The 27,837-nt window shown below is 59.7% G+C and overlaps 2 protein-coding genes across 4 annotated transcripts; both read right to left on the bottom strand.

Annotated features, from left to right (window-relative positions):
- Positions 1–11,905: 11,905 nt before the first annotated feature.
- On the bottom strand, positions 11,906–23,673 carry NT5C1A (5'-nucleotidase, cytosolic IA). Of its 2 annotated transcripts, none has more exons than XM_063418982.1 (6): positions 23,503–23,673; positions 17,514–17,681; positions 17,262–17,391; positions 16,629–16,729; positions 16,037–16,196; positions 11,906–15,298 (listed from the first exon to the last, which is right to left on the bottom strand). In XM_063418982.1, the coding sequence occupies exons 1-6, from the start codon at positions 23,596–23,598 to the stop codon at positions 14,514–14,516; spliced, it is 1,440 nt and encodes a 479-aa protein (XP_063275052.1). In that variant the 5' UTR covers positions 23,599–23,673; the 3' UTR covers positions 11,906–14,513. The 2 variants fall into 2 exon arrangements, with proteins under 2 accessions (XP_063275052.1, XP_063275053.1); XM_063418983.1 differs by having other exon boundaries at positions 14,784–15,298; positions 16,037–16,221; positions 16,607–16,729.
- A 2,684-nt stretch (positions 23,674–26,357) lies between these two features.
- On the bottom strand, positions 26,358–27,295 carry HPCAL4 (hippocalcin like 4). Of its 2 annotated transcripts, XM_063418958.1 has the most exons (3): positions 27,128–27,295; positions 26,820–27,035; positions 26,358–26,593 (listed from the first exon to the last, which is right to left on the bottom strand). In XM_063418958.1, exons 1-3 carry the CDS (start codon positions 27,287–27,289, stop codon positions 26,396–26,398), a joined length of 576 nt encoding a protein of 191 aa, XP_063275028.1. In that variant the 5' UTR covers positions 27,290–27,295; the 3' UTR covers positions 26,358–26,395. The 2 variants fall into 2 exon arrangements, with proteins under 2 accessions (XP_063275028.1, XP_063275027.1); XM_063418957.1 differs by lacking the exon at positions 26,820–27,035 and having other exon boundaries at positions 27,128–27,289.
- Between the last annotated feature and the right edge of the window lie 542 nt (positions 27,296–27,837).

Here is a 27,837-nt window from a genome sequence, read left to right as displayed (position 1 = left end):
CGGCCGCGCCGGCGCTCCCCGGTTCCCAGGGCCCCCCCTCGCCCCTCCGCCTCCTCCCGCTCGCTGGTCGAAATCCCAAAGTCTTCCTGTAAAAGGAACAGTCTGTGTGAACCGTCTCATGTCCCCCCCCTCCTGCCCGCGGCCCCCCTTCCACCCGCCGCACATTGGCCTCAGCCCCAGTTTAAAGGGACCAGTGACCTCACTGGCAACAGAAAACCGTGGGAAAGAGATGGGACTGATAAAGCCTCGAGTTGTTTCAGGGAAAAATCAACATCCAGCCCCACACGCACACACATGTCTGCGCTCCGCGGGCTCACGGCTCGGGTGGGAGCTGCTCCAAGGGCTCTCGGCTGGCGCTGATCGGTGCCCACCGCCCACGGCAGCGGTGGCAGCGGTGGCACCGCGCTCGGGACAGGGCCAGCACCGAGCCGCGGTGGTCCCGCCGGGAGCTGGGCCCCCTGCCATGCTCCCACAGCCTCGGAGCCTCTTCCAGAGCCAGCTCAGGGCGCTGCCAGCGCTTTTGACACCTACCCCATGAAAGCCGAACTTTAGGCTTTGTAACACCGGGGTGAATCGTTGTTTTTCGTTTTCCACAGTGCTGGGAACTTTAACCCACAGCCCAGCGTGGAGCGAGCATCTCCCTTTCCCTGCTCTCTTGCAGGAAGGAGGCAGGGATGTGTTTGTCAGAGCCCTGCGCTGCTAAAATCCCCCCAAGGCAGCAAAAACGTGTGCGTGTGGGAGAGAGAGAGACAGAGAGGAGGGGAGGAGGGAGAGCGCTGAAGTGGAGGTTCCCAGTACGAAAATAATGCCTTTTATTTTGGAGAAAATAATCGGTGCTGAGATCTGGCAACACGTGGGTTTCCCAAAGCCCTTCTGCCGATAAGAGCCCGCCGCCGCTCGGCCCGGCCAAGCCGCCCGTGGCCTCCCGGGCTGCTCCCTATCGCCCTCAGCCATCTCTGCCAGCTCACCCACCGAGGTGTCTGCAACTCCCCAGCAGCTCCGGAAAAGCCAAATCCCGGCTCCTGCCTGCCCTTCGCCCACGCCTGCCCCAGCCCAGCAGAGCACGGATCTCCCCCCTCCCCGCCTCCGCCTTCCCGAGCAGTTTTTTGGGGACTGGACCACACCGTCCTCCCTTCTGGAGTGAAGCAGGAGGGACCTGAACCAGGGCTGGAGTGGAAACCTGACATCCCAGCAGTGTTTGTAAACTGGAAAAGGGAGTAAAACCTTCGCTTTGGGTCGCAGAACTTTGTTACTCTAATTCTGGGTGTTTTGTTTTCACTGTGAGAAGTGGTCAAGAAGCCGAGCTGTTATTAGCTTACATTTCCAAATGAAAAGTTACTTTGAACCAGAAGAATTAGAAAAGTGTTATTTTAGCAGTTTTGAGACCTGCTCCTCCTCCCTTTCCAAAGTGATTTCAGTTAGAAACACATACATCTCCAAACCAAACTTCCCATAAACATGTGTTTTTGAGAGATTAATACTCTTTCCACTGATAAAACCATTTAAATGGGTTCCTGAGATTGGTTGTTTCAGGCTCTTACTCTCATCACAGCCTGAACCAAGCCGAGCCCAGACCTGCCACAGAGGAACACTTTTCCTCTCCATTAGAAAGGAATTCACTGTCCAGACTCCATCTTTTCTGGGCCCTGTCTAAGCATCATTATCTGGGTTCAATTGAAGTGTAATTGGCAACATGTTTTTCTAGGATTACACTTCATTATGAACAGAGTGGGGGCCCCCAAACCCACTTCTGCTGTAATCGGATCCGTCCTGCAGCCTGTGCTCCTGGAGAGTCGCTCATAATCGACCCCAGGGGTCCCAGGGGGATTGTGAGGGGCATCTGAACCCCCCCAGGAGCAGCAGAGACCCCTCACGGGCCGGTTCAGTGGAGACGACAGCGAAGGATTAAACGGGCTTAGCTGCCCGAGGGGAGCTGGATTTTGGGAGTGTCACCCGTGTCCCACGGGAGGAAGCAGCCAGACCTCCCCCACTGCGGGCACAGGGAGCTGGGGGTGCAGAATTGGGGCTTCAGCCCCTCCTGGCCTCTCCTTGGGGGTCTTTGTAGCCAATTCCCACGGTACGGTGACCCCCAGAGCAGAGCCACAAGCAGTGGGTGACCAAAATTCTGCTTTTCTCTTCCCTGGAGAGCTCCAGGCTCTGCCACAGCCAAGCCAGGGAATTACCAGAGGAAATCTCTCCCCAAGCCCTGCATTAACAGCGCTGGCCCCCTCCTCGGGGCTGTTTCCCCTCTGGAATCACAGTGAGCATTGCTGGGACGCCTGTCCCCATCCCCGGGACCCCTGTGAGACCCTCAGGAGCTGCTGAGAGCTGTCCCCTGCTGGGGCTGGCTGTGCCTCTCCGCGGTGGGAACAGTTTCCAGGGGATGGGTGTCACGAGGACGGGGCTAAGCCATCCATCACACCCAGCACTAATTGGCTACCCCGCTTCAGAGGCCAAGGAATAAGTGAGCTGCAAAGATTGATGTCCCTTCCCTGCAGCAGGAAAAACTCTCCGGGCCAGGAGTGAGGGTGGATCCCTGCCAGGGAGCTGGAATTGCCTGTGCCAGGCCTGTCCTGGTGACGAAGGGCTCCAGACTAAATGTCCCTGGAGGGGACATGGTCAGCCCAGCCACCAACCCCCCTCCCAGGCTGGGACCACGCTGCTCCCTCCCCTCCCGCCTTCCCAGCTCTGGGAAATGTCCCAGGAGAGCGGCCAGCTGTGAAAAGCTGCAGCAGCTGGAATGTGGGAGGGAGGGCAAGGCTTCTGGAAAGCCAGAGGCGGCCCGAGGAGCAGCACTTATCTGTTACCTCCCCGTGAACTGACACCTCTGATTTAACCCCGTGCATGCCTGGAATGCCCTGTCCGCACATCTTCAGTCAACATCACCTCCTAACCTCAGGTCCCACAGCTGTAATTTCCCGAGCAGAGGCCTCGCAGGGATGCTGGACAGGATCCCTGGCTGTGGACAGGCTGCCCTGCTCTGTGGCTGAGCAGATTCCTCGCAGGCGGGGAGGAGCAGGCAGGGCTTTCAGGAGGTGATTTGGGATGAAAGCGCGGAGGGATGAATGCGGTATCACCTCCGTGCTCTGTCAGATCTGGAGCAGGGCCAGCAGGGGATTGTTTGCCGTGGCTCTGCTCCAAGCCAGAGGCACCACAATTGCAAACTCCCCCCCACTTCCCCGGCCCACGCAATCCAGAGCCCGCCCAGCCGACTGCTACGGGCAGTCCAGGGGAGGGAAAAACAACATTTTCCCACAAACCCGCGGCCTCACCCTTCCCCAGGCAGGCACGGGGCAGATCCTGGAGCTGAAATTCGGCACAGGCAGGGCTGTCTGTGTCCTCACACCTATTGCCCCACGGCGGGGCTGGAATGGGGCTCAGCCCTGCAAATCCCTGGGACGGGGATCCACGGGGACCTGCTGGAGCTGCTGCTGTCCCCGAGAGCCTGTGCCACTCTGTGGGGCTGAGGGACAGGGACAGGATCCCCATCCTGCTCTGGAATCGGCAGCACACCCTGATGGTTCAGCATCAGACACCGCCGGTGGGTTAGGCCCTTGACTTGCCTCAGTTTCCCCACCCATAATGATGGTGCTGCACTGGGCACTCACTTCCCGGAGAAACCACAATGAGTGATAATTAATATTGCACCAAACCTGCCAACAGACGGGTCAGTGCCTGTCCAGGAGCCCCGAGGGGTCAGGGCTGCCCTGTGGCCACACAGAGTGGACAAAAGGCTTGTGCCACTGGACACTGGGCTGCTCGTCTCTGGTATTTTGTATGCAGGGAGGGTGATGGGGACAGGGTGAGGGTGATGGGGACGGGGTGAGGGTGATGGGGACAAGGTGAAGGTGATGGGGACAGGGTGAGGGTGATGGGGACAGGGTGAGGGTGGTGGGGACGGGGTGAGGGTGGTGGGGATGGGGTGAGGGTGATGGGGACAGGGTGAGGGTGATGGGGACAAGGTGAAGGTGATGGGGACAAGGTGAAGGTGATGGGGACAAGGTGAAGGTGATGGGGACAGGGTGAGGGTGATGGGGACAGGGTGAGGGTGATGGGGACGGGGTGAGGGTGGTGGGGATGGGGTGAGGGTGATGGGGACAGGGTGAGGGTGGTGGGGACAAGGTGAGGGTGGTGGGGACAAGGTGAGGGTGATGGGGACAGGGTGAGGGTGGTGGGGACAGGGTGAGGGTGATGGGGACAGGGTGAGGGTGGTGGGGACAGGGTGAGGGTGATGGGGACAGGGTGAGGGTGGTGGGGACAGGGTGAGGGTGATGGGGAGGGGGTGAGGGTGATGAGGACGGGGTGAGGGTGGTGGGGACAAGGTGAGGGTGGTGGGGACAGGGTGAGGGTGGTGGGGACAAGGTGAGGGTGGTGGGGACAAGGTGAGGGTGATGGGGACAGGGTGAGGGTGGTGGGGACAGGGTGAGGGTGATGGGGAGGGGGTGAGGGTGATGGGGACAAGGTGAGGGTCGTGGGGACAGGGTGAGGGTGATGGGGACAAGGTGAAGGTGATGGGGACAAGGTGAGGGTGATGGGGAGGGGGGAGGGTGATGGGGACAGGGTGAGGGTGATGGGGACACGGTGAGGCTGCTGTGGCCCCCATGACCACTGCAGCCCTGGGTTCCTTGGCTCTCAGGGTGGGACGAGCCAGCCCTGGAGGTGCCAGCCCCGCTCCCACCTCTGGCCGCTGGAAAGCCTTGGATGGCCTTAGGGCATCCTCAGGGCTGCACCCGTGCTCGGAAACAAGAGGAGCTGGGATGGGAAAACCCGTGGCTGGTGAGGCAAGGTCCTGGCCTTCCCCCGGGGCCAGTCCCCAGGGCTCCGGGGAACACAATGCCTTTGTTTGGGACTTGGCCTGCTCAAGGAGCCCTTCCCTGCTCAGCCCCAAAACACCAACCCTTCAAAAGGCCTGTGCTCCCCCTCCCCTTCCCCCAGCAATGCTAATGTGCCAGGCCTCTTCTCATGAACCCTGGGAGAGATCGGGCTGGTAGACAGCTTCACCACTTGTTAAATGTGTGTTTAGCGATCTTGTGAGTAGACAAGAACAAACACAAACAAGCCGGGCTGGAGAGCCCCTGCCCCTCCGCCCTGCCTGGAACGCAGCAGCCCCGAAGCCTTTCTTCTCTAACCACTTCAAACTTTCATTTCTTCTGAAGCCACAACAAGGCACACTTTGTAAAGCAAATGAGTAAACAGCAACTTTCAGCTTAAAAGGAAAACAAGGGGGAGGGACTGTTTTTAATTACTGGATTTTAAAAAGGGCTTTATTCTGTTAATTGCTTTCTGTTGTAAAATGTTCTCCTGCACACAGCCCCGGTTCTAGCTGCGCTGCTGCTGGCCAGATGGCACTGCAGAGGCAGTGACAGCATGTGCCTGCTCTGCCTGGGTACACAAGTGCCTGGAACATTCACAGACATCACCCCCGAGCCCTCCCAGCCTGATGGAAGTGACACGAGGCACCGAGCCCCGCTCAGAGGTTGCCGGTGGTTTGGCACGTCCAACCCTCCCTCCCTCGCATGGGCACGCACGGAAAAGCCTCTGCAGCAGTTTCCCAAAAGGGGCTAATTGCTGCTGATTGCAGCGTCACCTCCCCGGCCTGGGATGTTCTCTGTGATGTTCCTGCTCGGTGCCACCCTCTGCAGCCGGGCAGGGCTGAGCTGAGGGGTCTGGGGGGCACCCGGGGCTCTCCGTGCACCAGACCCATCCCAACTGCAGCCCTGGTGATCACAACCAGCTCGGGAGACACCCCGAGCCCGGGGAAACAGATGGATTAAAAAGGGAGAGAGCTGCGGGGTGCACGGGAGGATCTTGAGCGGGAGCGCCACCAGTGAGGTTGTCACAGGGCTGGGGACAGATGGCACGGGGAAGGGGCAGGGAGAGGTGGCAGCGGGAGCTCTTCTCCAGTTGGATCGGCCCCGGGAGGGGAAGAGCGAGGGAAGGAAATGGAGCAGAGATGGCCCTGGGCTCCTGGCACGTGGAGACCCTGAGGCCCTCACTGCTCCCTGGGTGCTGCAGGCGCTTCCACAAGGCCCTGGGTGCCTCAGAGGGGGCCCAGGCAGTGCAGGGAGAGAGGGGGAGAGGTTTGTTCCCACTGTGGAGCTCACAGGAGCTCACATTCCTCCCTCCCCTGCCACCCTCCGGGAGGGAGCACAGGCACGTCTGGGGAGCACAGGGCCAGGGGAAGGGATCATCCCTGGCCCTTCCAGCACATCCAGAGGGCTCCCGAAGCCACCAGCGCTCTGCCACAGAGGCCCCGGGGTCAGGGATCACGCAGAGTTCAGGGCAGAGGCGAAGCTGCAGCGCTCGGGCTGGCCCCGAGGGGAGGCTGCTTCCTCCAGCTCCTGGCTTTGCCTCCTGGCATGGCCTCTCCCCACTTAAAAGTGTCCCCCACCACCACACGCTGCTGTTTTCCATGCTGGTCCTTCCCACAGCATCATTAAAGTCGGGAAAGACCCTTAAAATTGAGTGTAACCATTAACCCAGCCCTGCCGTGCTCTCCACGTCCTGAGTGCCACATCCACGCGTGTTTTGGACACTCCAGGGATGGTGATCCCACCACTGCCCTGGGCAGCTCGTTCCAGTGCCTGACCACCCTTTCAACGAAGATTTTTTTTCATAATATCCAACCTAAACTTCCCCTGGCACAGCCTGAGGCCGTTTCCTCTCGTGCTGTCCCTGGGAGCAGAGCCTGACCCCCCTCCCCCGGCTGTCCCCTCCTGTCAGGAGCTGTGCAGAGCCAGGAGGTCCCCCCTGAACCCCCCTTTTCTCCAGGCTGAGCCCCCCCAGCTCCTCCTCATCCAACTTCTGCTCCGTGGGGCTGCTTTGATCAGGAAATCTCCTTTCCAAAAAACAAACTCAGGAGAGAGCAGTGGCAGCCAGAGGTGCTGGGGAGCCCACCGTGCCCGTGGCATGGGGCAGATTTCCTGCCTCTCCCTGCGCCCACCGCTCGATGGTGGGGTTCTGGTTAAGGTTTCTGCCCCTGCCAGCAGCCGGCAGCTGAGCTGAGCGCTTTTTCTCACTTTTCTCACTTTTATTGAATAGCAGGAGCTCGGTGTCGTTCCTGCACCTTTCGGGTGTCAGCTGGAACAATCGCCCACCTGTGGCACCACCCCGGGGATGGAAATAAGGAATAAAACAAAACAAAACAAAACAAAACAAAACAAAACAAAACAAAACAACAATCGCCGGCTGTCCGAGGAGAGGCTGCGTTCCCAGCAGATCTGCCGGTACCGAGGGCCACAGTGCGTGCCTGCACACGGGACAGGGACACACGGACAGGGACACACGGACAGGGACACACATGGGACAGGGACACACGGACAGCCCCACACACAGGACAGGGACACACGGGACAGGGACACACGGACAGCCCCGCACACGGGACTGGGACACACATGGGACAGGGACACACGGACAGCCCCGCACACGGGACTGGGACAGTCAGACAGCCCCGCACACAGGACAGGGACACACATGGGACAGGGACACACGGACAGGGACACACGGACAGCCCTGCACACGGGACAGGGACACACGGACAGGGACACACACGGGACTGGGACACACACGGGACAGGGACACACGGTCAGAGACACACGGTCAGGGACACACAGTCAGGGACACACGGACAGGGACACACGGACAGCCCCGCACACGGGACAGGGACACACACAGGACAGGAACACACACAGGACAGGGACACACGGACAGTCCTGCACACGGGACAGGGACACACGGACAGGGACACACACGGGACAGGGACACACATGGGACAGGGACACACATGGGACAGGGACACACGGACAGCCCCGCACACAGAACAGGGACACACGGACAGGGACACACGGACAGCCCCGCACACGGGACAGGGACACACGGACAGGGACACACGGACAGCCCCGCACACGGGACAGGGACACACGGGACAGGGACACACGGACAGCCCCAGGAGCGCCTTCCATGCACTGGGAAGGAGCGCCCGGCGAGCAGGGTGGGATGCCCGGAGCGCACGGGGAGGAGCAGCCAGCGCCTCTGCAAGGACTCGGGTGACAAAGGCCGTGCCCAGGCTGCTGCCAGGCGCTCTCCCGGGGCCGCCAGTGCTCCCATCCGCCGCTGGGATTGCCCAGCAGCCGCCCCGCGTCTCCAGGACAGAGCCCGGCGTGTGCTGGTGGCTCCCTCGCTGCTTTTTTTTTTTTTTTTTCCCGTTTCTCCGAGCGCTGCCAGAGCGGCTGCGAAGCCAAGGGAGCAGCGAGAGCTCCTTCCTGGAGCTGCGCCTCCCTCGCCGCCACCCAAGGCGCTTCCCCGCCACCTCCGGCTCTCGCATCACCATCGGTTCACGGCCGGGCCCCGCTCCCGCCGGGACTCCGGCACAGCTGGGCTGGATCCGACAGCTCTGCACAGCTGGAGGGAGCCCAGCTGAGGAGCGGGATGAGGGAGGTGCGGTGTGGATGCTCCGGGAGCGGGGAGAGGCGGCGGGGAGGGCAGCGGGAGCCACCAGCGCACGCACTCGCCCGGGCCAACGCTGCTGCCACAAAAGGAAATCATCAATTTGCTGCGAATCAAGTGGGCAGCGAGTCAAAAGGCGCCCTTCTCCCGATGTGCTGGAGAAAAGGCTCCCAGCCCTCCCCAGGCGCCCTCTCCGTGCCAGCAGCCCCGTGTCCTTTGCAGGAGGGACAGGCCTGGCACCGCGTCCCCACGGGGATGGGACACGGGCCCATCCTGGCGTGGAACACGGCCAGGATTCACCCAGACATGGGACCTGTGGCACTCTGACCCGGAGGTGCTCCCGAACCCCCAGTACCACAGCAGGGGACGTGTCCCCCTCCCTGGCACCCTTTGTCACTCCCTGCGGTGACACTCCTTCCCTGTTTGTTTTCCCACTGCTGCCCTCCCTCCGGCTCCCAGAGCAGAGCCGGGCTATTCAGGGCTCGGCAGCCTGAATGAAGCCAGATCCCTGGACACATTCCTGTGGTTGATGCTTTTTTTTTTTTTTCCCTTTTTTTTTTTTTTTTTTTTTTTTTTTTTTTTTTTTTCCTTTTTCTCTTTCTTCCCCCCCTCCTCCTCTTCTCCCTCGCTTGGCACAAGCTAAAGGATTCAAAAGGAAGCCAGGCTTGGCAGACGCGGGGGGAGGAGGGAGTGGGGAGATGAAAGAAGGCCTCTCTGCAGCTTTCTCTTCCAGTTCCCACACTCGGCCGGCGCGGAGAGCTCCTAATGATTCCCAGGCGCACCTGGAGGGGGCCAGGAAGCAGCGCCTGCTTGTGCAGCCAGCAGGACAAGCCCCCGTCACCCCACCCCTGCCATAACCCCACAGCCCTCCCCAGCCGGGTCACACTGGGTGACAAAGTGCCTGAGGTGGCTTTAAGGACGCGGGTCCCACGCTGGGATGGGCACGGAGGGAAATCTCTGCGTGCTCAGCTTGGTGGGCTCCGAGGGGCTGCCCCTGCCCGTGGAGCTCAGACCCTGCAGGGGGGTGGGTTGGGGACAGGCTGGGGGGGCTCGGGTGGCCCCCGGGGCTGTGCTGAGGCAGAGATGCCCGTTCACGCTCCCCCTGGAGGGAAGGGACAGCAGGTGGCACCGTGGAAGGCGATGATGCCACTTAGGGCACGGTGGCCCTCGGAGGAGGCCACCGAGGAGGGGGACATCGGCCACCGGGTCACCCCTGGCAGCATCGCAGAGCCCTCCGCGCCCTCTCGTGGCACCTGCTCAGCACCACGGCTGTCCCTGTCCCCATCCTGTCCCCGCTAGCAATGTCCCCCCATTCCCTGGGGCAAACGCATCCCCATCAGGATGGGCAGGAATTCCAGGATGGACAGGAATTCCAGGATGGACGGGAATTCCAGGATGGACGGGAATTCCAGGATGGACGGGAATTCCAGCACGGGCAGCAATGTCCACTCGAGCTCCAGTTCCCACCAAAAGCCAGCACAGGTCGGGGAAGCCAAGTTTCCCTCATGATGCAATTGGAGCAGATTTTCTCTCATTTATCCTCCCTGGCATCTGCAGCTTCTCTGGGCAAACAATGCCAGGGCCTCACCACCCTCAGAGGGAAGGATTTCTTCCCAAAATCCAATCTAAATCTAAATTTCTTCAGCTTAAACCCATTCTCCCTCATCCTATCACTCCATGCCCTTGTCCAAGCCCCTCTCCAGCTCTCTCGTAGCCCCAGAAGGTCCTGAGACCCCTCCTGTGCTCTGCTCTCCTCCCGGGGGGGTTATGGCACATCCCCATGGGCACAGCACTGCCAGCACAGCTTTGAGGCGCAGCCCAGGCAACGGAGCCTTCACTGCAGGAATGGGAAAGGACAGGGAGATCTCCTCCTCCCGCTCGCTGCTTTGGGCACAAGTGGGAAAACGAGGCAGCTTTTCATGCCAGGGGGTCTCCAGGCAGGGAACAGGGTGGGTTTGCCCTGTGATCCAGAGATCTTTGCCCTCTCGCCTGGTGCTGCAACCCGGCAGCCAAAGGGTTTTTGGGATGGGCATTCCCACAGAGCCATCCCCTAAGGACCGACACCGAGGGACAGCCACGATTCCCAGCCAGGGCTGGACAATCCCCAGTTCTGGCCAGGTGCACCCAGTGACTCCCCAGTCCCCCCAGTGACTCCTCCTGGCCCTCAGCAGGAACCTTCTGGAACCTCTCCCGAGGAGAGGAGCTGGCCCAACCCGCCCTGTTGACTCACGGCTTCGTTGGTGGCCCCGGCTGAGCTCGGGGGGGACCATTTTAGGCGCTGGTGACAGAGGTGTCAGCAGCCACGGCTAAAAATAGCGGTGTGGAAGGGACGAGATGGTCGGGCTGCTGAAATCCTGGCACGGCCCCGCCGGTGCTGATAGCGAGTGCCCTTTGCTTGTTCTCCCGCCGCCAGGTCCTCTTATCTGTGCTGCCAGCCCTGGGTGTTTCTGTCACCCTGTCACCAGGTCCCCTGCCCTGACATTTCATCCTCTGGGATGGCTGCAGGTTCCTGCTTGGGGTGTAAAACCAACAGAGGAGCTCCCACCCGGGCCACAGGGCAGACACAGCGCTCTGCAGGGCTTTCTCTGCACCTCAGAGCACTCCTGGGTTTCTGCTTTCCCTCCCTAAGGAGCTGGAATTATCCTCCATTCCCTCTGGAGCATTCAGCAGTTTTGGATTTACCATCCTAGGAAGTGTCCAAGGCCAAGTTGGGGCACCCTGGGGTAGTGGGAGATGTCCCTGCCCATGGCAGGGGGTGGCACTGGATGAGCTTTATGTCCCTTCTGACCCAAACCAGTCTGGGGTTCTGGGATTCTGTCACAGCGACGGGGAAACTGAGGCAGGGAGGTGTCACAACTTCCCTGGTGCACACCAAGGACCAGGGGAGCGGAGTCCACGCTCTGCCCGACCTCCCTGCCGTGCCCTTCAGGGCTGTCCCACTCTCTCCAGACACCCCACAAGTTCTTGGGGTTAAATCCTGCATTCCTGATGAAAAGCAGCTCCTGCTATTCAGGGCCGTGATTACCTCGGGAACATCTGTGCTGACAACGCTGAGTGGCAGAATAATCAGAATAATTCCCACCAGCTCTGCCTCCGCCTCCTCCTCCTCCCCGGGCTCCGTTTCAAAGCACGCTCCCTGCAAAGCCCTGCCATGCCTGACGAAGGGAAAACGCTTGGAAAACAGGCAGCAGAACCAAAACCTCGGGCTTGGAGCAAAGCCCAGCCAGGCATCCCAAACGCACCTGCACAAACTCCCCCCGTCCCTCCCCGCTCTCAGTGTCAAGGGCTCGTCCTTGCAGCTTTTGGCTTCACCGTGGACCTCCCGACCTCCCAGCACTGCATGGACGCACCTGGATTTTCCCCGGCTGCAATCTGAGCTGGAATTTTAATTATTTTAATTTTTTTTCTTCCCTCCCTCCAAGCATCTGTTGGAAGAACGCAGCAGGATCGGGGATGGGCTGGGGGAAGGCGTTCCAGCAAAGGGCTCATCCAGCCCTTCCATGCAGACCCACGGCAGGGATGCTGCCCCGGGGCCTGCGGACATTCCTTGGCTATATTTGGCGGTGGATGGAGAATTTGTTGCTTCCCCTGCGTCCATCTGCTCCCCTCATTGGCAGGGAGGAGCCGGAGCCGCAGCTTCAGCAGCCGTGAATCTCCTCTGCTGAGCCTGTGCTGCCTCCCACCTGCTGGCTGAGAGAAGATCAAGCTGACACAAGTCTCCTGCCGAGCTGTATTTTTATCCAGGGTTTCATCACGAGCCCCAGATGCCCCACAAAAGGCGCTCACGAAGCGGAGGGAGGTGGTTGAGGTGGAATCCCGCCCCTCCCACAGGTCTGCAGTGCCAAAGTGGGAGTTTTAATCACGTTTTCTGAATTGCATTAAACCCCAAAACTCCTTTTTTCCTTCTTGTCACCCTCACCCCATCACCATAAAACCTGGGAGGTTCCAAGCTCAGCCCCTGCACCAAACACTCACTGTGGGCACAGAGGGGCTGGGACCAACACGGTTTATTTAAGGAAAAAACACCCCGAGGGATCCCATTAACAAGGCAAAAAAAAAACCACCGGAGGACAATGAAGTGAAATCCACAGCAACAACACGCAGCAGGAAAAGTCCAGTGGCCAGCCAGGACAGCAGGAGTGGCACAGGGACTGTCCCCAGCCCGAGGGGACAGTCCCCAGCCCGAGGGGACACCAGGGAAGCACACAAGCAGCGAGTCCTTGTCTTCCAGTTGTAGTTATGGAGGAGGAAAAAAGAAAAAAAACAAACCCAAAAAACCAGAGAAGCCACGTGGATAAAAGCAAAAGGAGCAGCCAGGGTGGGAATGGAAAATCCTCCTTGCTTGGGAAGGATTTGGGGAGGGTCTGGCTCACCTGGGGTTCATTTCCTGAGCCCCACAGCTCCCAGGGAGCCAGAACCCACAGCAGGGTCACCAAACCCCTGTCCCCAGCCCTGTGCGCCTCAGAGCCTGGAGAGGCAGCAAAAATCTACCAAAATCCAGGGTTCTCCCCAAAAACACAACCCATTGCTTCCCTGGGCATCCATCTCCTCCTGCCAGCCCCTCTGGATCATTCCACGGACACGTCCCCGTGTCCCCAGTCCTGCTGGCGCCCTGCCCTGTCACCCAGGGCTGCCTGACAATTCCATTCCTCCTGCACGAGCCGGGCTTGGCTGGGCTTCCACCATCTTCAGGAAACACCTTGGAAATGTTTACTGGCTGTGCTCCCCTCCCAGCTGCCAAAAAAGATCCACTTCAGATCCCAAAATCTTCTGTTCACATTAAAAAAGGCAGGACCTTTCTACAAACCCGAGTGCTGGCGGATGTGACACTCAGAATCTCATTTCTCCCAAGATTTTTTTGCTTGTTTGTTTGGATTTTTTAGACCTCCCTCCGAGGTGTTTGTCACACAGATGTGACAGTTAACAGTCTGCCAAAGAAATGGTTTTTTGGAGGGGAGAAAAGTGCAATTTGCTTTTCACTGCTAGAGCAGGATTTAGTGCAATGAGAAAAGTGTCTGGAGCCACTGAAGGCATCCCCAGCTTGGTTATTTACATATTCCTCAAAAGGGTGATAACTCCAGCTCCAGCCTGTCAGAGCTGAAACTTCCCTGGAAAGAGCCAGACACACAACGTGGGAAATTTCAGCCAGTGGAATTTGTATCAGAAAATTGTCTGATAACACTGAGCATCCCTCCTGCTGTGCTGTGGGGTATCGTGCAAAAACAAAAACAAAAAAACAAAACAAAACAAACAAAAAAAAATAGGGGAAAAGGAAAATCCACAAGGAAAAAAAATAATCTTTCAATTTTCCTCCCGAGTGTCTCCTCGGGGACAGGGCTTTGAGCAGAAATGTCAGTGTGATTTTCACACCAGTTTCTCTCCCATTGATTTCCCATCCTGTTTTTTAATCAGAGATTTGCTTCTCTCACAGCATTGCTGACAGAGGTGTCTATTTTAGGAAGCACCAGAGGTTTTGAGAAGCTGAGGAGAAAAAGATTATCAACTCATATGGGCTCAGCCTAGAAAGGGAGAAAAAAAATCCTTTAATTGAAATCCCCAGGCTGAAATTCTCGGCAGATTTTCCTAAATGGACTTCAAATGATGTCCCTAATATATCAGGGCCTGCTTTTAACTTAATTCAAGCCCTGGGCATGCGTCTGCAGCCCTTGGACAAGCTGGGCTTTGGATGCTCACTGAGATTATTAGTTTGAAGTGCTAAATCATGCAAGTGTGAAACCCAAATGTAAAAACCTGGGCCAACAATACACCAGCCCAAAGCTCCAAGCAGGAAACAGGATTTTTTTTTTTTTTAAATATGTTAAGTATTTGTTTCTATTTTTCCAAATTAAAGCTGGCAAAATCTTGGTGAAAGGACAGACACTGAGTATTTTCTGGCTGGGGAGCAGCAGCTGGGGGTGTGAAGGAAAAATATCACAGTTTAATTCCAGTTCAAAGGGACAAAATTTTGTTTCAAAGCTGCTTGGAAGGTTTTTGGGGTGCTCCCAACTTCCCATTTCAACAGCTCAGCCTGAACATCCGCTTGGGAAAGCCAGGAGCCATTGGGGGTTTTAAATAAATAAATTAAACCTGCCTGGCACAAAGATTCCACACAGGGCAGACCCATCCTCGAGGGGTTTCGCCTGAAGCACGAACGAGCTGGAAAAACCTCCCCTGGCACCGAGGAGCCTCCAGCCCCTCGAGGAGCAGGGACAAAGCCACAACAGCCCCACGAGGAGCAGGGACAAAGCCACAACAGCCCCACGAGGAGCAGGGACAAAGCCACAACAGCCCCACGAGGAGCAGGGACAAAGCCACAACAGCCCCACGAGGAGCAGGGACAAAGCCACGACACCCCCACGAGCAGAGGCACCGAGGGAGCCCTCCCTGCCCCTAACTGGGGGACGATGACCTCCCGCTCCCACAACCAACTGGAGCAGGGGCGTGGATGGGATCCACGTGGGGATTTTCCCCCTCTCCCACCCCTCTATTTGCTGTTGGGGCTCTGCTGCTTCTCCTCCTCCTGCCTCCGGTGCCTCTGTGCCACGCCGTAGGGCACGTGCGCCGCCACGGCGCCCATCTCCTGCGCGCCCTCCACGTGGAACATCTGGTCGTCGAAGAAGATGTGGGGACGAATCTTCCTGAGCAGGGGACCCTTGGGAGCCCCCGCCAGGAACAGAGCCTCGTCCGTCTCCAGGCCCCAGCTGCGCAGAGTCTTTAGGGCGCGGGCGCCCGAGCTGGCCGCGCTGCGCGCCGTCACCAGGTACGTGCGGATGGGGCACTCCAGCCGCAGCCCCTTGGAGTAGAATTTCTTCTGCAGCTTCCCCAGCGCCTCCAGGAAACCCTTCAGGGGACCCTGGTGGGGTGAGAAGAAACCTTGATGTCACTCCATGTTGCAGCCGTGAGGCCTGGTAGGCCTCTCTGGTGATCAGTTGCCTAAGGGCAGAAATGCCTGGTCATGGTGACGAGGCCAAAATAACCCTTCTCCCACGCTTGGACCCTCGCTTATCTCCCTGTAAGACAATCTGTCACTTTCTACCCCGACTAATACTATTGGACCCCTTTTCAAAACCTCGGTACCCTATAAAAACCCCACTTTTCCCCAGCTCAGTAGAAGAGCTGTCCCTGGAACCCTTCACGGAAGAAGCTAATAAAGATTCATCTGTGGAACTCCACACAGCGCTTCTCCTCTCTCTCCCTGTGTCTGCCAAGGCACCTTAGCAAGCTCATGAGCTGAGAATCACTGCAAAAGAGCTGATCACTGCTAAGAGCTGAATATCACTATAATTAAGCTTGTTAAGTGTTGCCTGTGCTTGGTAGCTTTGCCGGAGTTGCTTGGGCAGGGGGATACGTAGGTGCACCCCTAGCCAGGACCAACCAAGGCAGCCGAGACACCGACTGAAGCTACCGGGAGAAAAACAAAAACTCCAGTTGCCACCCCTTCAACCCTGTGAGCTGCCCACCCCCAAAAAATGACCCCAGAGCCATCCCTACCCCGCCTTGCAGCCCACTCCAGCTCCATCCCAGAGCTGGGAGCATCCCATGAGGGCTGCCTCTCTCCCAGAGCCTCCTCCTGCCCTCAGCCCAGCCCTACCTGTGCCAGGGGCTTGTTCTCGTGCGCCTTCTCGTGCTCGAAGAACATGTCCAGCCCGTGAGCCTTCACGATCTGCTCCGACTCGTCCGAGAAGAGCACGGCGTCGCCGTCGAACGCCACCCGCAGCTGCTTCTCCGACACCTCCAGGTCCCTGCTGGGGCTGAAGATGGTGGCTGCAGCAATCCCTGGGCACGAGGGGAGAGGTGGCACTTACCCAAGGCCGCGTCCTCGTGGCTCAGCCACTGAGGAGTGAAGCAAAGCGCGACGGGCCGGGAGCGAAGCGCCGCAGGGAAAACGCGCCCGGGAGCGCCCGCGGCCAAAACAAACCCCCAGCCGACAAATCATCCTTTGCATACTGGAATTAAGGAGGGAAAACGCCGCCTTTGCCTCGGGAGAGCTGCAGAGCTGGAGGAAAAGCTCATTTCTATGGAAACTGGAGGCTCTCTGGAGCACCAGGCAAACCTTGAGCGCGTGGCAGCTTAGGGACGTGGATATCGGAATTATCCCCCCTGGGATCATCCCCCTGAGGGCTCCCCCCGCCGCCCCCCCTGAGCTGGACCCCAGACTCACCCTCTTCAATGGCCCCACTCACTTTCTCGGAGTCGGAGGAGAGGTAGAGGTTGGTGTGGTAGGCCTTGAGGTAACAGATGGGGCTGTTCCCTCCCGTCATGCAGAACCTCTCGATGAACAGATCTGAGGGCAAGAGGGACCCCGGGGTGAGCCTGGGTGAGCCCCCCAAGCCCAGCCTGGGTGCAGGAAGGACTGGGGTTCATCTTGGCTGGCCAGCAGCCAGTTCCTGCTCAACACCCAGAAAATCTGGGAGGAGCAGGGGAAAAATGGGGAAAAATGGGGAAAAATGGGGGAAAAATGGGGAAAAATGGGGAAAAATGGGGAAAAATGGGGAAAAATGGGGAAAAATGGGGAAAAATGGGGAAAAATGGGGAAAAAATGGGGAAAAATGGGGAAAAATGGGGAAAAATGGGGGAAAATGGGGGAAAATGGGGGAAAATGGGGGAAAATGGGGGAAAATGGGGGAAAACGGGGAAAGAACGGGGAAAAACGGGGGAAAATGGGGGAAAATGGGGGAAAATGGGGGGAAAATGGGGAAAAATGGGGGAAAATGGGGGAAAATGGGGAAAAATGGGGAAAAATGGGGAAAAAACCTCTCTTTTTCTTGGTGCCAAGCAATGACACCACCCAAAGGACAGCTTTGTCTCCACCTCACCGTAGTGGTTGATGCTGTTGATCAGGCGGACGCCGACCTGGGCGTGGTTGTTGGTCATGAGGACGATGTCGAAGAGCTCCTCGCTGTCGGGGTAGAGCTCCCGGAGCTGAGCGTTCACTGCCTCCAGAGCCTGCAGCACCGTGGGGACACCTCTTTGCTCCGTGGCTCCGTCCCTCCTGCCCCGCTGCTCGTGCCCATCCCGGCCCCGCGCCAGCTCTCTCCTCTCCCCGGAATTTTTGGGGAGCAGCTCACCTTGACGAAGGGGAAGGCGGCCCCGGGGAGGAAGGGCTCGTTCTCGTGGTCCAGCTGGTATTTCACGTAGGCCTCCACGCCCTGCTCCGCGTAGATCTTCTGCTCCTCCTCCATGCGGAACAGCGCCCGCGAGGACACGGCGATGGTGATGGCGTTCTCGGGCTTGGGCTGTGGGCAGGGGGCGAATCAGGGGGGCAGCGCCTGCCCCCAGCCCGGGCTGGGGTCTGTTCACTGCCAGCACGAGGCGGGTGATGCCTCTGAAATGATCTGGGGAGCAACGGAGCCCCTGGAGCTTCGGCAGATGGAGCCCTGACCCTCCATCCCCACATCTGGGACACTCAGACCCCGCTGCTGCTCCTTCCCCACATCTGGAACACTCAGACCCCACTGCCAGCCCTCCCTGAACATCTGGGACACTCAGACTCCAGTGCCAGCCATCCCTGCACATCTGGGACACTCAGACCCCACTGCTGCTCCATCCCCACATCTGGGACACTCAGACCCCACTGCTGCTCCATCCCTGCACATCTGGGACACTCAGACCCCACTGCTGCTCCATCCCTGCACATCTGGGACACCCAGACCCCACTGCTGCTCCATCCCCACATCTGGGACACTCAGACCCCACTGCTGCTCCATCCCTGCACATCTGGGACACTCAGACCCCACTGCCAGCCCTCCCACTCCACGCAGGCTCCCAGCACCCCTGCAGACCTCACTGAACCCCTGCAGACCCCGCTGAAGCCCACCCAGACCCCGCTGAAGCCCTGCAGACCCCGCTGAAGCCCTTCAGAAGGAATTTCTGCAGCTTTTCCCACCCCTCTCCCCAGCCAGGCTGAGCCAGATCCGCATCCCGCGGCTCCGTCCAGCTGTGAGGAGCAGCCCGCGCCAGCTCAGCCCCTCCAAACGCTCGGTGCAGTAATTGTGGGTGGAAATGTGACAAACAGGTGGTGCAGGCAACCAGTTCTGAGTCATTGTTATTAACGTTGGAGGCTCCATCCAAAACCCAAACCCTAAACCTGCTCCAGCTGAAGCCCAGGAGGCGCCTCCAGGGGACTTGGCAGGGACAGAGGGGACAGCGGGAAAGTCACGCTCGTCCTGACCCCCACCCGTCCTCCCTCTCTCCCCTCGCAGGGCAGGGAGGGTGTTAATCCCCATCACTCACTGGCAAGCACAAAAATAAGTTAATTACCGACGGCCAGTGAGCAGTCCTGGCTGCCAGGACAGCAAATCCTGCAGAGGGACAGTGGCACAGGCAGCCCTGTCCCCTACAGAGGAGTTCAGTTCAACAAGAACAGGGCTTGGGGGGTCTCTGAGGAATCCTGGCACTGCAGGAACGCCTCACCCCCTGCTCCCCTGGGACTTCCAGGATCCTCTGTGCCATGAGTAATCCTCGGGCAATGCCATTTGCCCAGGGTGGAGGCCGCCTCCTCCAGCTGCTCCGCACACCCAGGTGCTCCAAAGTTCAAGCTCCCACCCTGCCAGGGCTGAACCTTCCAGGAGCAGGGCTGAGGTGCCCCATCCACGCTGGGATCTGCTCCCCGCAGGGCTGGGCTGGCCCCGGGGCTCCCTCTGCTCCCAGCCCCACCCAGGAATGAGTCACTGGGAGCCTCCACGCCATTCCCAGCACCGGCTCCATCCCAGGCACCTCTCCAAAGGCTGCATCCATCCCCAAAATCCCCCAAATCCCCAGCAAAGCGATTAAACAGCGGGCGAGCAGGACGAGACCCAGATTAGCTCGGGTTGAGGAGATCACTGCAGCCACAGGGGTCCCTTTCCCATGGCATTTTCAGGAGAATTGGGTCCATTTTGGAAGTGGCTCTTTTAGGAAAAGCAGGGGAACAGCCCCCAGGACAGGCAGGGTCTGATCCACGACACCAGCACCAGCCAGGTCCCCAAGGAGCGTCAGCAATTAACTGGTCACGGGCCAAGCCACTTCAGCTCATTAATTAATAACTCTGGTGTCATGGGCCATTTATTAGCTGCAAATATTAATAACTCTGAAAGGTCTCGGGACATCCGGCCGTTAGCTGGAGTCCCCCTGCTCCAAGGTAAGGAAAAAGGGCACAAGGAAATCTTGCAGGTGTTTCCTCCCTGATCCTGGAGCAGGGTCAGCCCTGGAGGAGATTCCCAGGAGAGAAAACAGCTCAGCAGCGCAGAGGTGACAGCACCGAGGCGTGTCCAAGGGGCTGAGGAGGATGTTTGAGCCAAGCCAGGTGCCCGGAGGGAATTTCCATCTCCCTCTCCCCCCTAGCACACACCTCCTGCACCTTGCACAACAGCCCCGGCTGCTCAAGGTCCCTTCCCCGCCTCTGAAAGGCACCAGCCCTGGGGGAGGTTCATTTAAGAGGCAATAAACACAGCAATAAAAATAACCCTCAGCTCCAGGCCGGGCTCTGCCCCGGCGTGGGCTGCTGGAGCCCCTGGGAACGGGACCTGCCGGGTCCTGTCAGGGAAGATTTGCACCTTTCGGAGCTCTCGGGGCAGGAAGGTCTCACCCGGGTGCTAAAGCAGCTCCCAGCTCCGGCAGGGCCCTGCTGTTCCCTGGGAAATGCTGACATTTGGAAAAAGAGGCGATTCTGCGCTGCGAGGAGGGAGCTGCAGCCTGACATTTCTTTCGAGTGGAGGTTTCATTTGGAAGCGTTCCCTCCTCGAGGTTGTTTGGACGCCTCTCCGTCCCCATTAGTGCTGCAGATGGTCATTACAGCACTCAAAAATGAGCTTTAAAAAACCTCAGGAACCGCAGCACCTCAAATCCTCCTTCTGAGTGCTGCAAACAACCCACCCAACCCCACTTTTGCCCAGAAATTGTGATGTTCCAAGGCAAACACTCTTTTTTTGTAAGAGGAAATGTGTGCAGGGGAGGGGTCCCACTCCCAGTCCTGACTGGGACGGGTTTGGTCCCACAGCCCCCATCCCACCCCTGCCTCCTGCTGCCCCAGCCCTGCGGGGTTTGGGCTGAATCACAAACTCTTTTTTCCCCTCAGAGCAGCAGCCAAGGTCAGCCAAGGTCAGCGAAAGCTCATCCACCACGAGGCTCTGCTCAGCCGAATCCAACTGAATTTTCTGCCTGGGGATTCCTGGTGAGCTCCTGTCCCTTCCCGTGGGAAGGTCAGAGCCAGCCCCGGCCTGAACCTCCAGCAAGATGGGTTAAAAGGAGGATGAACAGGATGGGAACAAGGTCCCATCCCAGTCCTGGGTCTGTCCCCAGGGTCAACCAAACAGGGGGGACAACCAGGGACACGTCCTGCCAGCCCAGCCCTCTGCAGAGGAACATCAGCCACTGTCACAGCTCCAGGAGGTGCACGAGGTCCAAACCCCACCTCAGGAGTGTAAAAATGCCTTTCCAGCAGCCCCCATCGAGTGCAAACCCCATGCCAGACCCCAAACCGCCCAGTTTTGGGGTAAAGGTGTATTTCAGGAGTTGAAATTGGAACCAGCCCAATTCTCTCCCTGCGCATCCAACAGCTGGCAGCCCTTAAACCGCTGCTCTAATCGGATGCAAATCCTGAGCAGCCCCCCAAGGATTAGAGGCAGATTTGGAAATCCCACAGCTCCCAGGATGCGCAGTGGGACCGTGAACTCCCAGCCACGAGCCACAGGTGCCCACAGAGCCACCCAACCCCAAAACGTCACCCCTGCAGCCACAGTGGGGACCCCATTCTGCACCCCCTGACCCTTTTGAGCCGCCTGGAGCTGAACCCAAGTCCATCCCAAAATCCTGTGGGAATTCTGGCGGCCCCAGGCACTTCCCTGGATGCTGCAGAAGACCAAATTGGTGTGATTAATTTAATATTCAGAGGTGGATTTTGGTCACAGAAAGGGAAGGGTTTGCTCCGGGGACAAGCACAGTCCCCACTCCAGCAACAGCATCCCAAAAATCGGGCACATGGGAGGAGCAGCGTGCCCGGAGGAAGGGAGCCAGCAGAAAACCAGCCCCCCCTGACCCCCCCGCTGTCACCAGAGAGGCTGGGGGACATTTCCAGCATTGCTGGAGGGTGACAGGTCTCACCCCTGACCTCCCTGGCAGGAGCTGGAGCAGCCCTGGGAACAGCTTCGACCACTGCAGAGCAGGAATGCCCCATCCACCCATTCCCCAGCCAGGAACAGCTCCCCAAAATCCCCTTTTCTCCTGTCACCCCCCAGCTCCCTCCTGCTCCTGTTTTTTCAGGAGGACAGACAGACAGACGACACCAAACCCCATTTCCTGAAGGAGCCCCACGAGCCCCCTGCTCGGGATCAGATTAAAGTTCAGGGCGATGGCCAGGCTGGCTCAGAGTTTTCCAAGAACATTATTTATACTGCAGAAAAGCGCCCTGCAGCCATCCATCACGGGCTGGCAGCTGCCTGGCGGTGTGAGGGCAGCTGAGCTGGCGGGCACGGGGACCCCAGCCTGCCCCAGAGGAGGGGGCACAGCCCCTGGCACCACCCCCAGCCTGCCCCAGAGGAGGGGGCACAGCCCCTGGCACCACCCCCAGCCCACCCTCCCCAGCTCCGGGGGTGTGAGCGCCTGCACCTCGCCTTGCAAAGCCCCCCGTGCCTCAGTTTCCCCAGCTGTACGGCAGGGATGGGTCACTGGGATGTACTGGGATGGGTTAACTGGGATGTACAGGGGTGGGTCACTGGGATGTACAGGGATGGGTTAACTGGGATGTACAGGGATGGGTCACTGGGATGTACAGGGATGGGTCACTGGGATGTACAGGGATGGGTTAACTGGGATGTACAGGGATGGGTTAACTGGGATGTACAGGGATGGGTTAACTGGGATGTACAGGGATGGGTCACTGGGAAGTGCAGGGATGGGTCACTGGGATGTGCAGGGATGGGTTACTGGGATGTACAGGCATGGGTCACTGGTCAGAGCGGAGAGGAAGAGGAGGAGCCCGGGCTGACATCCGTGAGCAAAGCACGGCAGGAAAGACAAGCGGCTGCATCCTGCCACCAGCCAGGCTGTGCCTCTCCTCTGGGAAGGGCACAGGCGGCAGCAGCGTGAGCTGGCAGCGGGTCCAGGCCAGGGCTGGCACTCTGAAAGCACAAGGGCTGCCCCAAGCGAGGGCTCGGCCGTGTCCCCTCCTGGAGAGGTGACACGCAGAGCTTTGCCACGGAAGGTGCCAGCTGTCACCTCAACCTCGCCGTGGGCAGCGCCTCTGCCAGACCCCGGGTTTTGGGGGTCCCACAGCCCTGAGGGTGGCTGTGGCTGGGGGGGCTCAGAGGCTGCAGGGACAGGGCCAGCCCGGCCCAGGCAGAGCCCCCAGCCCGGCCCGGGCACAGCCCCAGCCCGGCCCGCCTGCCAGCCCCGCTCTCCCGCAGCTATTCCGGGACACTCCCAGGCTCTCCCGTGTTTAAACCCCGCAGGCTCAGCCCTCGGTAGATAAGCCAGGCTTTCCCTGTAATCTCCCGGAGCAGCCCAGCCCGGCAGGGACAGCTGCCCGCTGTGACACCCCCAGGGTCCCCCGGCTCGGTCAGTGCCACCCCTGCTGTCCCCGGCAGGGCCCCGCAGCTCATGGGGCCACTCTGCAAGGACACCTCAGCCCGGGAGGGTCCAGGAGCACCACAGGGACCCGCGGGACCCCAGAGAGACCCCAGGCACCCAAGGGTGACCCAAGGGAGAGCCAGGGCATCCCCAAGGACCTGGATGGAGGCAAGGGGTCAAAGAAACACCAGAGACACCGCGGGGGGACCCCACAAAACCTGGAGGAGACTCGGGGGGCGCCCCAAAACACGTGGAGGAAATGGGGCACCGGGAGGGACCCCAGAGAGCCTGGAGGAGATGGGGCACCCACAGACACCCGGGGGGTTCCATGGGGGAGTCCGGAGGAGATGAGGCACCCAGGAGGAGCCCGGGGCACCCAGGAGGAGCCCGGGAACCCGCAGGAGAGGGGACACCTGCAGAGCCCAGGGACACCCGCGGGAGAAGGGGCCGGCGGGGCGGGGGCTGCTTCCCCCCGCGGGCGGGAGCGCTGCGCGGCGCCTCGGGGGCTCTCACCGATTTGGGCTTCTTCTTGGGGGCGAGGTTGTCGTAGAAAGCCTTGGCTTCATCCCAGGGCCGCCCCGGAGCCCCGGCGGGGCCCGGCGGTTCCATGGCGCGGCGGCTCCGGGGCACCGGCGGCTCCGGTCCGTGCGCGGCCGCGGCTCCACGCGTCCCGGGAGCTCCCGGAGCCGGGGCCGGCCCGGCGGAACGCGCTTTATAAGGCATCCCATGAAGCTCCGGGCTTTGAATCCACCGGGACACGCATTAACCTCTTCGGCACCGAGCGCTCCTCGCCGCCGCCGCGCTCCCCCCCGGGGAATTGAGGAGGGAGCCCCCGGTGCAGGGCAGAGGCAGCGCCGGGGGCAGCGAGCGCTCGGGAGCGAGGGGAAGGGGCTGGGGACAAAGGTGACACGGAGCAGGAGCGATGGGGCAGCGCTGCGGGACAGCAGCTTGTCCCAAGCCGCGGGGCTCTGGGGTTTGGCCATCGCTGAGAGCACCGGGAGGAGCACGAGGGTGGCCAGAGCTGGGGGCTGGAGAGGATGGAGCAGCCAGGGTGGTGGCATCGGGGGGGACAGAGGGGTGGTGGGGCCCTGCTCCGTGCCAGGGTGACCTGTGCCAGGTGTTATTCACCCACTGGGAGCTGCACATGCAGCTCAGGTTAAAAATTCCACCACCACCAGCAGACCCCCCGCAGCCCTTGGAGAGCAGGGGAGGCAGCCCAGAGACCAAAACCCAAGAGCCAGGAAGGGGTGAGGGATGGAGGAGCTCACCTGGAACAGGGCAGCTCCCAGAACAGGGTTTTACCCAAATCCCTGCGCTCCAGCTAAAGAAAAACCCTCCCAGACTCCAGCCTCGGGGACCCCCATGTCCCTGTCCATGAGACCACCCCACTGGCACCGAGGTCCCAGCAGCAGAGCTGAGCCAGGGGAAGCTGTGTGCTCCAGGAACCCCAAACCCTTTGGGGATTCATCATTTCAGCCTCACAGACTTCCCCTCCCCAGGGCCTTTTGTGCTGGGAAACACCTGAACTTCCTTTGGGGTGGCCCCAGGGGAGCAGGAGCTTGGAGGGCCCCGGGAGCACCAGGCTATTCTTGGCGTTCTCTCCCGAGCTTTTGAGTCTCTGCCCTTTCAGGCAGCAGCCCTGGCACGTCCCCAGCTCCTACAGGGTGGGACAACCTGCCCCGTTCCCTCTCCCCAGGCACTGCGAGCTCACACGCGCGCTCCTGGAGAGCACAGCGGCCAAAGCCGAGGTGCAGAGCTCTCCCATCAGCAGCACTCCTAAAAATAAAACCCCCTGCCGTGGCTTTGGCACCCTCCCACCCCCGTGCTGCGGTGCTGGCAGCTGCAGGACGCAGGAATTGCGGGATCCAGGTGGGATGGGGCGAGCTGGGAGCCAGCGCTGCTGCCCGGGAGCCAGCGCTGCCGGGCTGATTGCAGAGAAGGATTAAAAATTTGGTGAGAGCTCCTTAGCAACAGTCACTGTCTGTGTGCAGGCTGCCGAGGGAGAAGAAAGGCCAGAGGAAAATCTGTGCAGGGAAGATGGGGGTGGAGAAGAGAAGGACAAAGATGCACCGAGAGCAGGTCCCAGTTGATGGCAGATGGAGCCTGGGACAAAGCCACCAGCCCTGAGGGAAGGGCACAGCTCCTGGCTGACAATTAAACCATTTCCAGGGAGGTTTGGGGTCTGAGCCTCCCCACCCCAAAAGTGACATTCTCTTCCCTGGAGCTGCCTGCATGACTGAAAGATTTCACTTCCTCCCACCTTCAAGGCTGCCCAGCCTGAGCCTCACCGTGCTGCCCCCAAGGGTTCCTCCGCCCCTTGGGGTGTCACAGGGCTCAGGTGAGACGCCTAAAATATCCTCAGATGTGCAGTGTTGTCACCTCACTGTCCCCTTGTCAGCTGCCCAGCAATAAACCATCCAGAGGGGGACACCACACACAGGGGACAGTTTATTTTTCCATTAAAAAAATAAATAACGACTTCACCATCTCCTAACAGACACCACAGCCATCAACACCACAACGAGGAGACCAAACACCAGCCTGGGACAGGAGGGGTGGATGCAGCAGGCTGAGGGCGGGGAGGAAGGAGACAGATTTGTTTCTTGTGGCCTCAGAGCTTTGCCAGGAGGCTCAGCAGGTACAGGAGCCATCCCCGCCTCCCCACAGCCCCCATCCAGCACCCAGCTGTCCCCACAGCAGTGCCACACGCCCAGGAGCAGCACCAGGACCTGCCTTCCACACCCACACTCCTGATCCCACCTCCAGTTTGGGACTGGAGGAGTCACCTCAACATCCAGGGAGGTCAGAAATGTCACAGAGCACCCAGGGCAGCTGTGGGTGTCACCCACCCGATGGGATGGGAGGTGGCTTCTGGGATGGGGCACTTTGGACACTTCAAGCGTCCAGACCAACCCTGGCTGCTCCCAGCAAGAAAAGCAGAGGTGGAAGAGCTAAAGCTGGTGCAAGACTCTGCCCTGGCCTCTCCACAGAATTGCCAGTGAAGGAGGGACCAGGAACAGGACTTGGGACTTTTCAGCCTCCCTGGAGACATCACAAACCATGGAGTGAGGGGGGGAAACAGCAGAAAGGGGCCAGAGGTGGTCTCAGTCAGGATCAGGGAATGGAGCAGTGGGAAAAGCAGGGAGGGGACAACAGGGACGTGGGAACAGTTGGCCCTGGTCAGCCAGGACACACCAGGGGCTGAGGGCGTCCAGCTCCAGGGTGGGAGATGCTGACAACACCCAGAGCAGGCTCTGCCCTGGGAGGGTGAGGAATGTGGAGCAGGGGCAGCAGCAGGGATGGAATGTGGCTCATGCCTGGGGCCAAATGGGGGGAAAATGGGGATGGAAACCATCACAGGGGGCAGAGTTTGGCTGCAGCCAGTCCAGCCCTGAGTGCCAGGGCTCTATTTCTGCATGTCACACTGCAGGAGCAGGACAATGGAGGGGTCGCTCTTGGCGGCCTCCTTGAACTCCTCCAGGGAGATCTGGTCATCCTTGTCCTTGTCCATCTTTGTGAAGATCTTGTCCACTCGCTGCTGGGGCGTCAGCCCGTCCTGGTTCATCCTCATCATGATCACAGTCCCCACCATCTTGTAAATGGCCTGGAGAAGGGTGAGAGTGGGAATGAGAGGGAATGTTGGAAGGACACAAGATCCCGGGACAAGGCAGGGGACAGGGACAGGAATGCTGCCCTGCTGGCACCCATTTCCATCAGATCCACATCAAGCACCTTCCAGACCCTTTCCTCTGGGTAGGAAAACTCTAAAAGGAACCCAATATCTATGAAAAGCCTGGGAAAAGCAAACAATCCCTGCTGCTTGGCAGTACCTCAATGATCTCCAGCATCTCCAGGCGCGTGATCTTCCCGTCCCCGTCCAGGTCGTACATCTCGAAGGCCCAGTTGAGTTTCTGCTCGAAGGTGCCCCTGGAGGTGACAGACAGGGCACAGATGAACTCCCTGAAGTCGATGGTGCCGTCCCCGTTCTTGTCGAAGGTGCGGAAAGCGTGCTGGGCAAACTTGGAGGCGTCTCCATAGGGGAAGAACTGCGGGGAAGGAGAGGAGAGGGATTGAAATGAGGAGGGGGAACTCGGCTCCAGCCCCCCAGGCAGCACTCAGAGCCCCAGCTGGAGCCCACCTTGATGTAGAGCTGCTGGAACTCCTCCAGGTTGAGGATGCCGGTGGGGCAGTCCTTGAGGAAGCCCTTGTACCACTGCTTCAGCTCCTGCTCGCTGAACTCCGTGCTCCTCACCAGGTCATCCAGCATCTCCGGGGCCAGCTTGCTGCTGTGCTTGCCCATGGCTGCCCCTGGAAAGGAGAATCCACACCAGGCTGGAGAGGGATGGTCCTCCCAGGCCCTCCTCCTGCCTGGCTGACCCCTGTCCCTCTTCTCCTTGCTGGAGCTGATGGGTGTCCACGCAGGACAGTGGCACTGGGAATGTGGCTGTGGCTGCTGGAGATGTCCAGGAGCTGGCCCTGGGACAGCCCAGCAGCATCACCCCATCCCCTGGGCTCCTTTGGGGCTGCAGGAAAACACTCAAGAATCAACTGAAAATTCAGAACTTCCCATTGCCTTTGCCAGAGCACGGTCGTAGAATCCCAGAATGGATTGGGTTGGGAAGGACCTCAAAGAGCTTTTAGCTCCAGCCACGGTGCCGTCACCAGACCTTCTCTAAGGGTGGGACAAGGAAGACTCTGCCATCAAGGCACGTAAAAACCTCCCTGGCACCATCAGCCTGGCAGCACCCAGCCGGCCACAGCGATGCCCTGGGTGGGCACGGGCTCTGGGCAGGGGCTGCCGGCAGCAGGGAGCCCTGGCAGCCCTGGCTGTGTGGGCAGGAAGCGGAG

The sequence above is a fragment of the Prinia subflava genome, chromosome 24, assembly GCF_021018805.1.
Source record: "Prinia subflava isolate CZ2003 ecotype Zambia chromosome 24, Cam_Psub_1.2, whole genome shotgun sequence".
In the NCBI taxonomy this organism is placed as follows: domain Eukaryota; kingdom Metazoa; phylum Chordata; class Aves; order Passeriformes; family Cisticolidae; genus Prinia; species Prinia subflava.
Note: the sequence above shows the minus strand (reverse complement) of the source record. Positions and strands in the feature narration are given on the sequence as shown.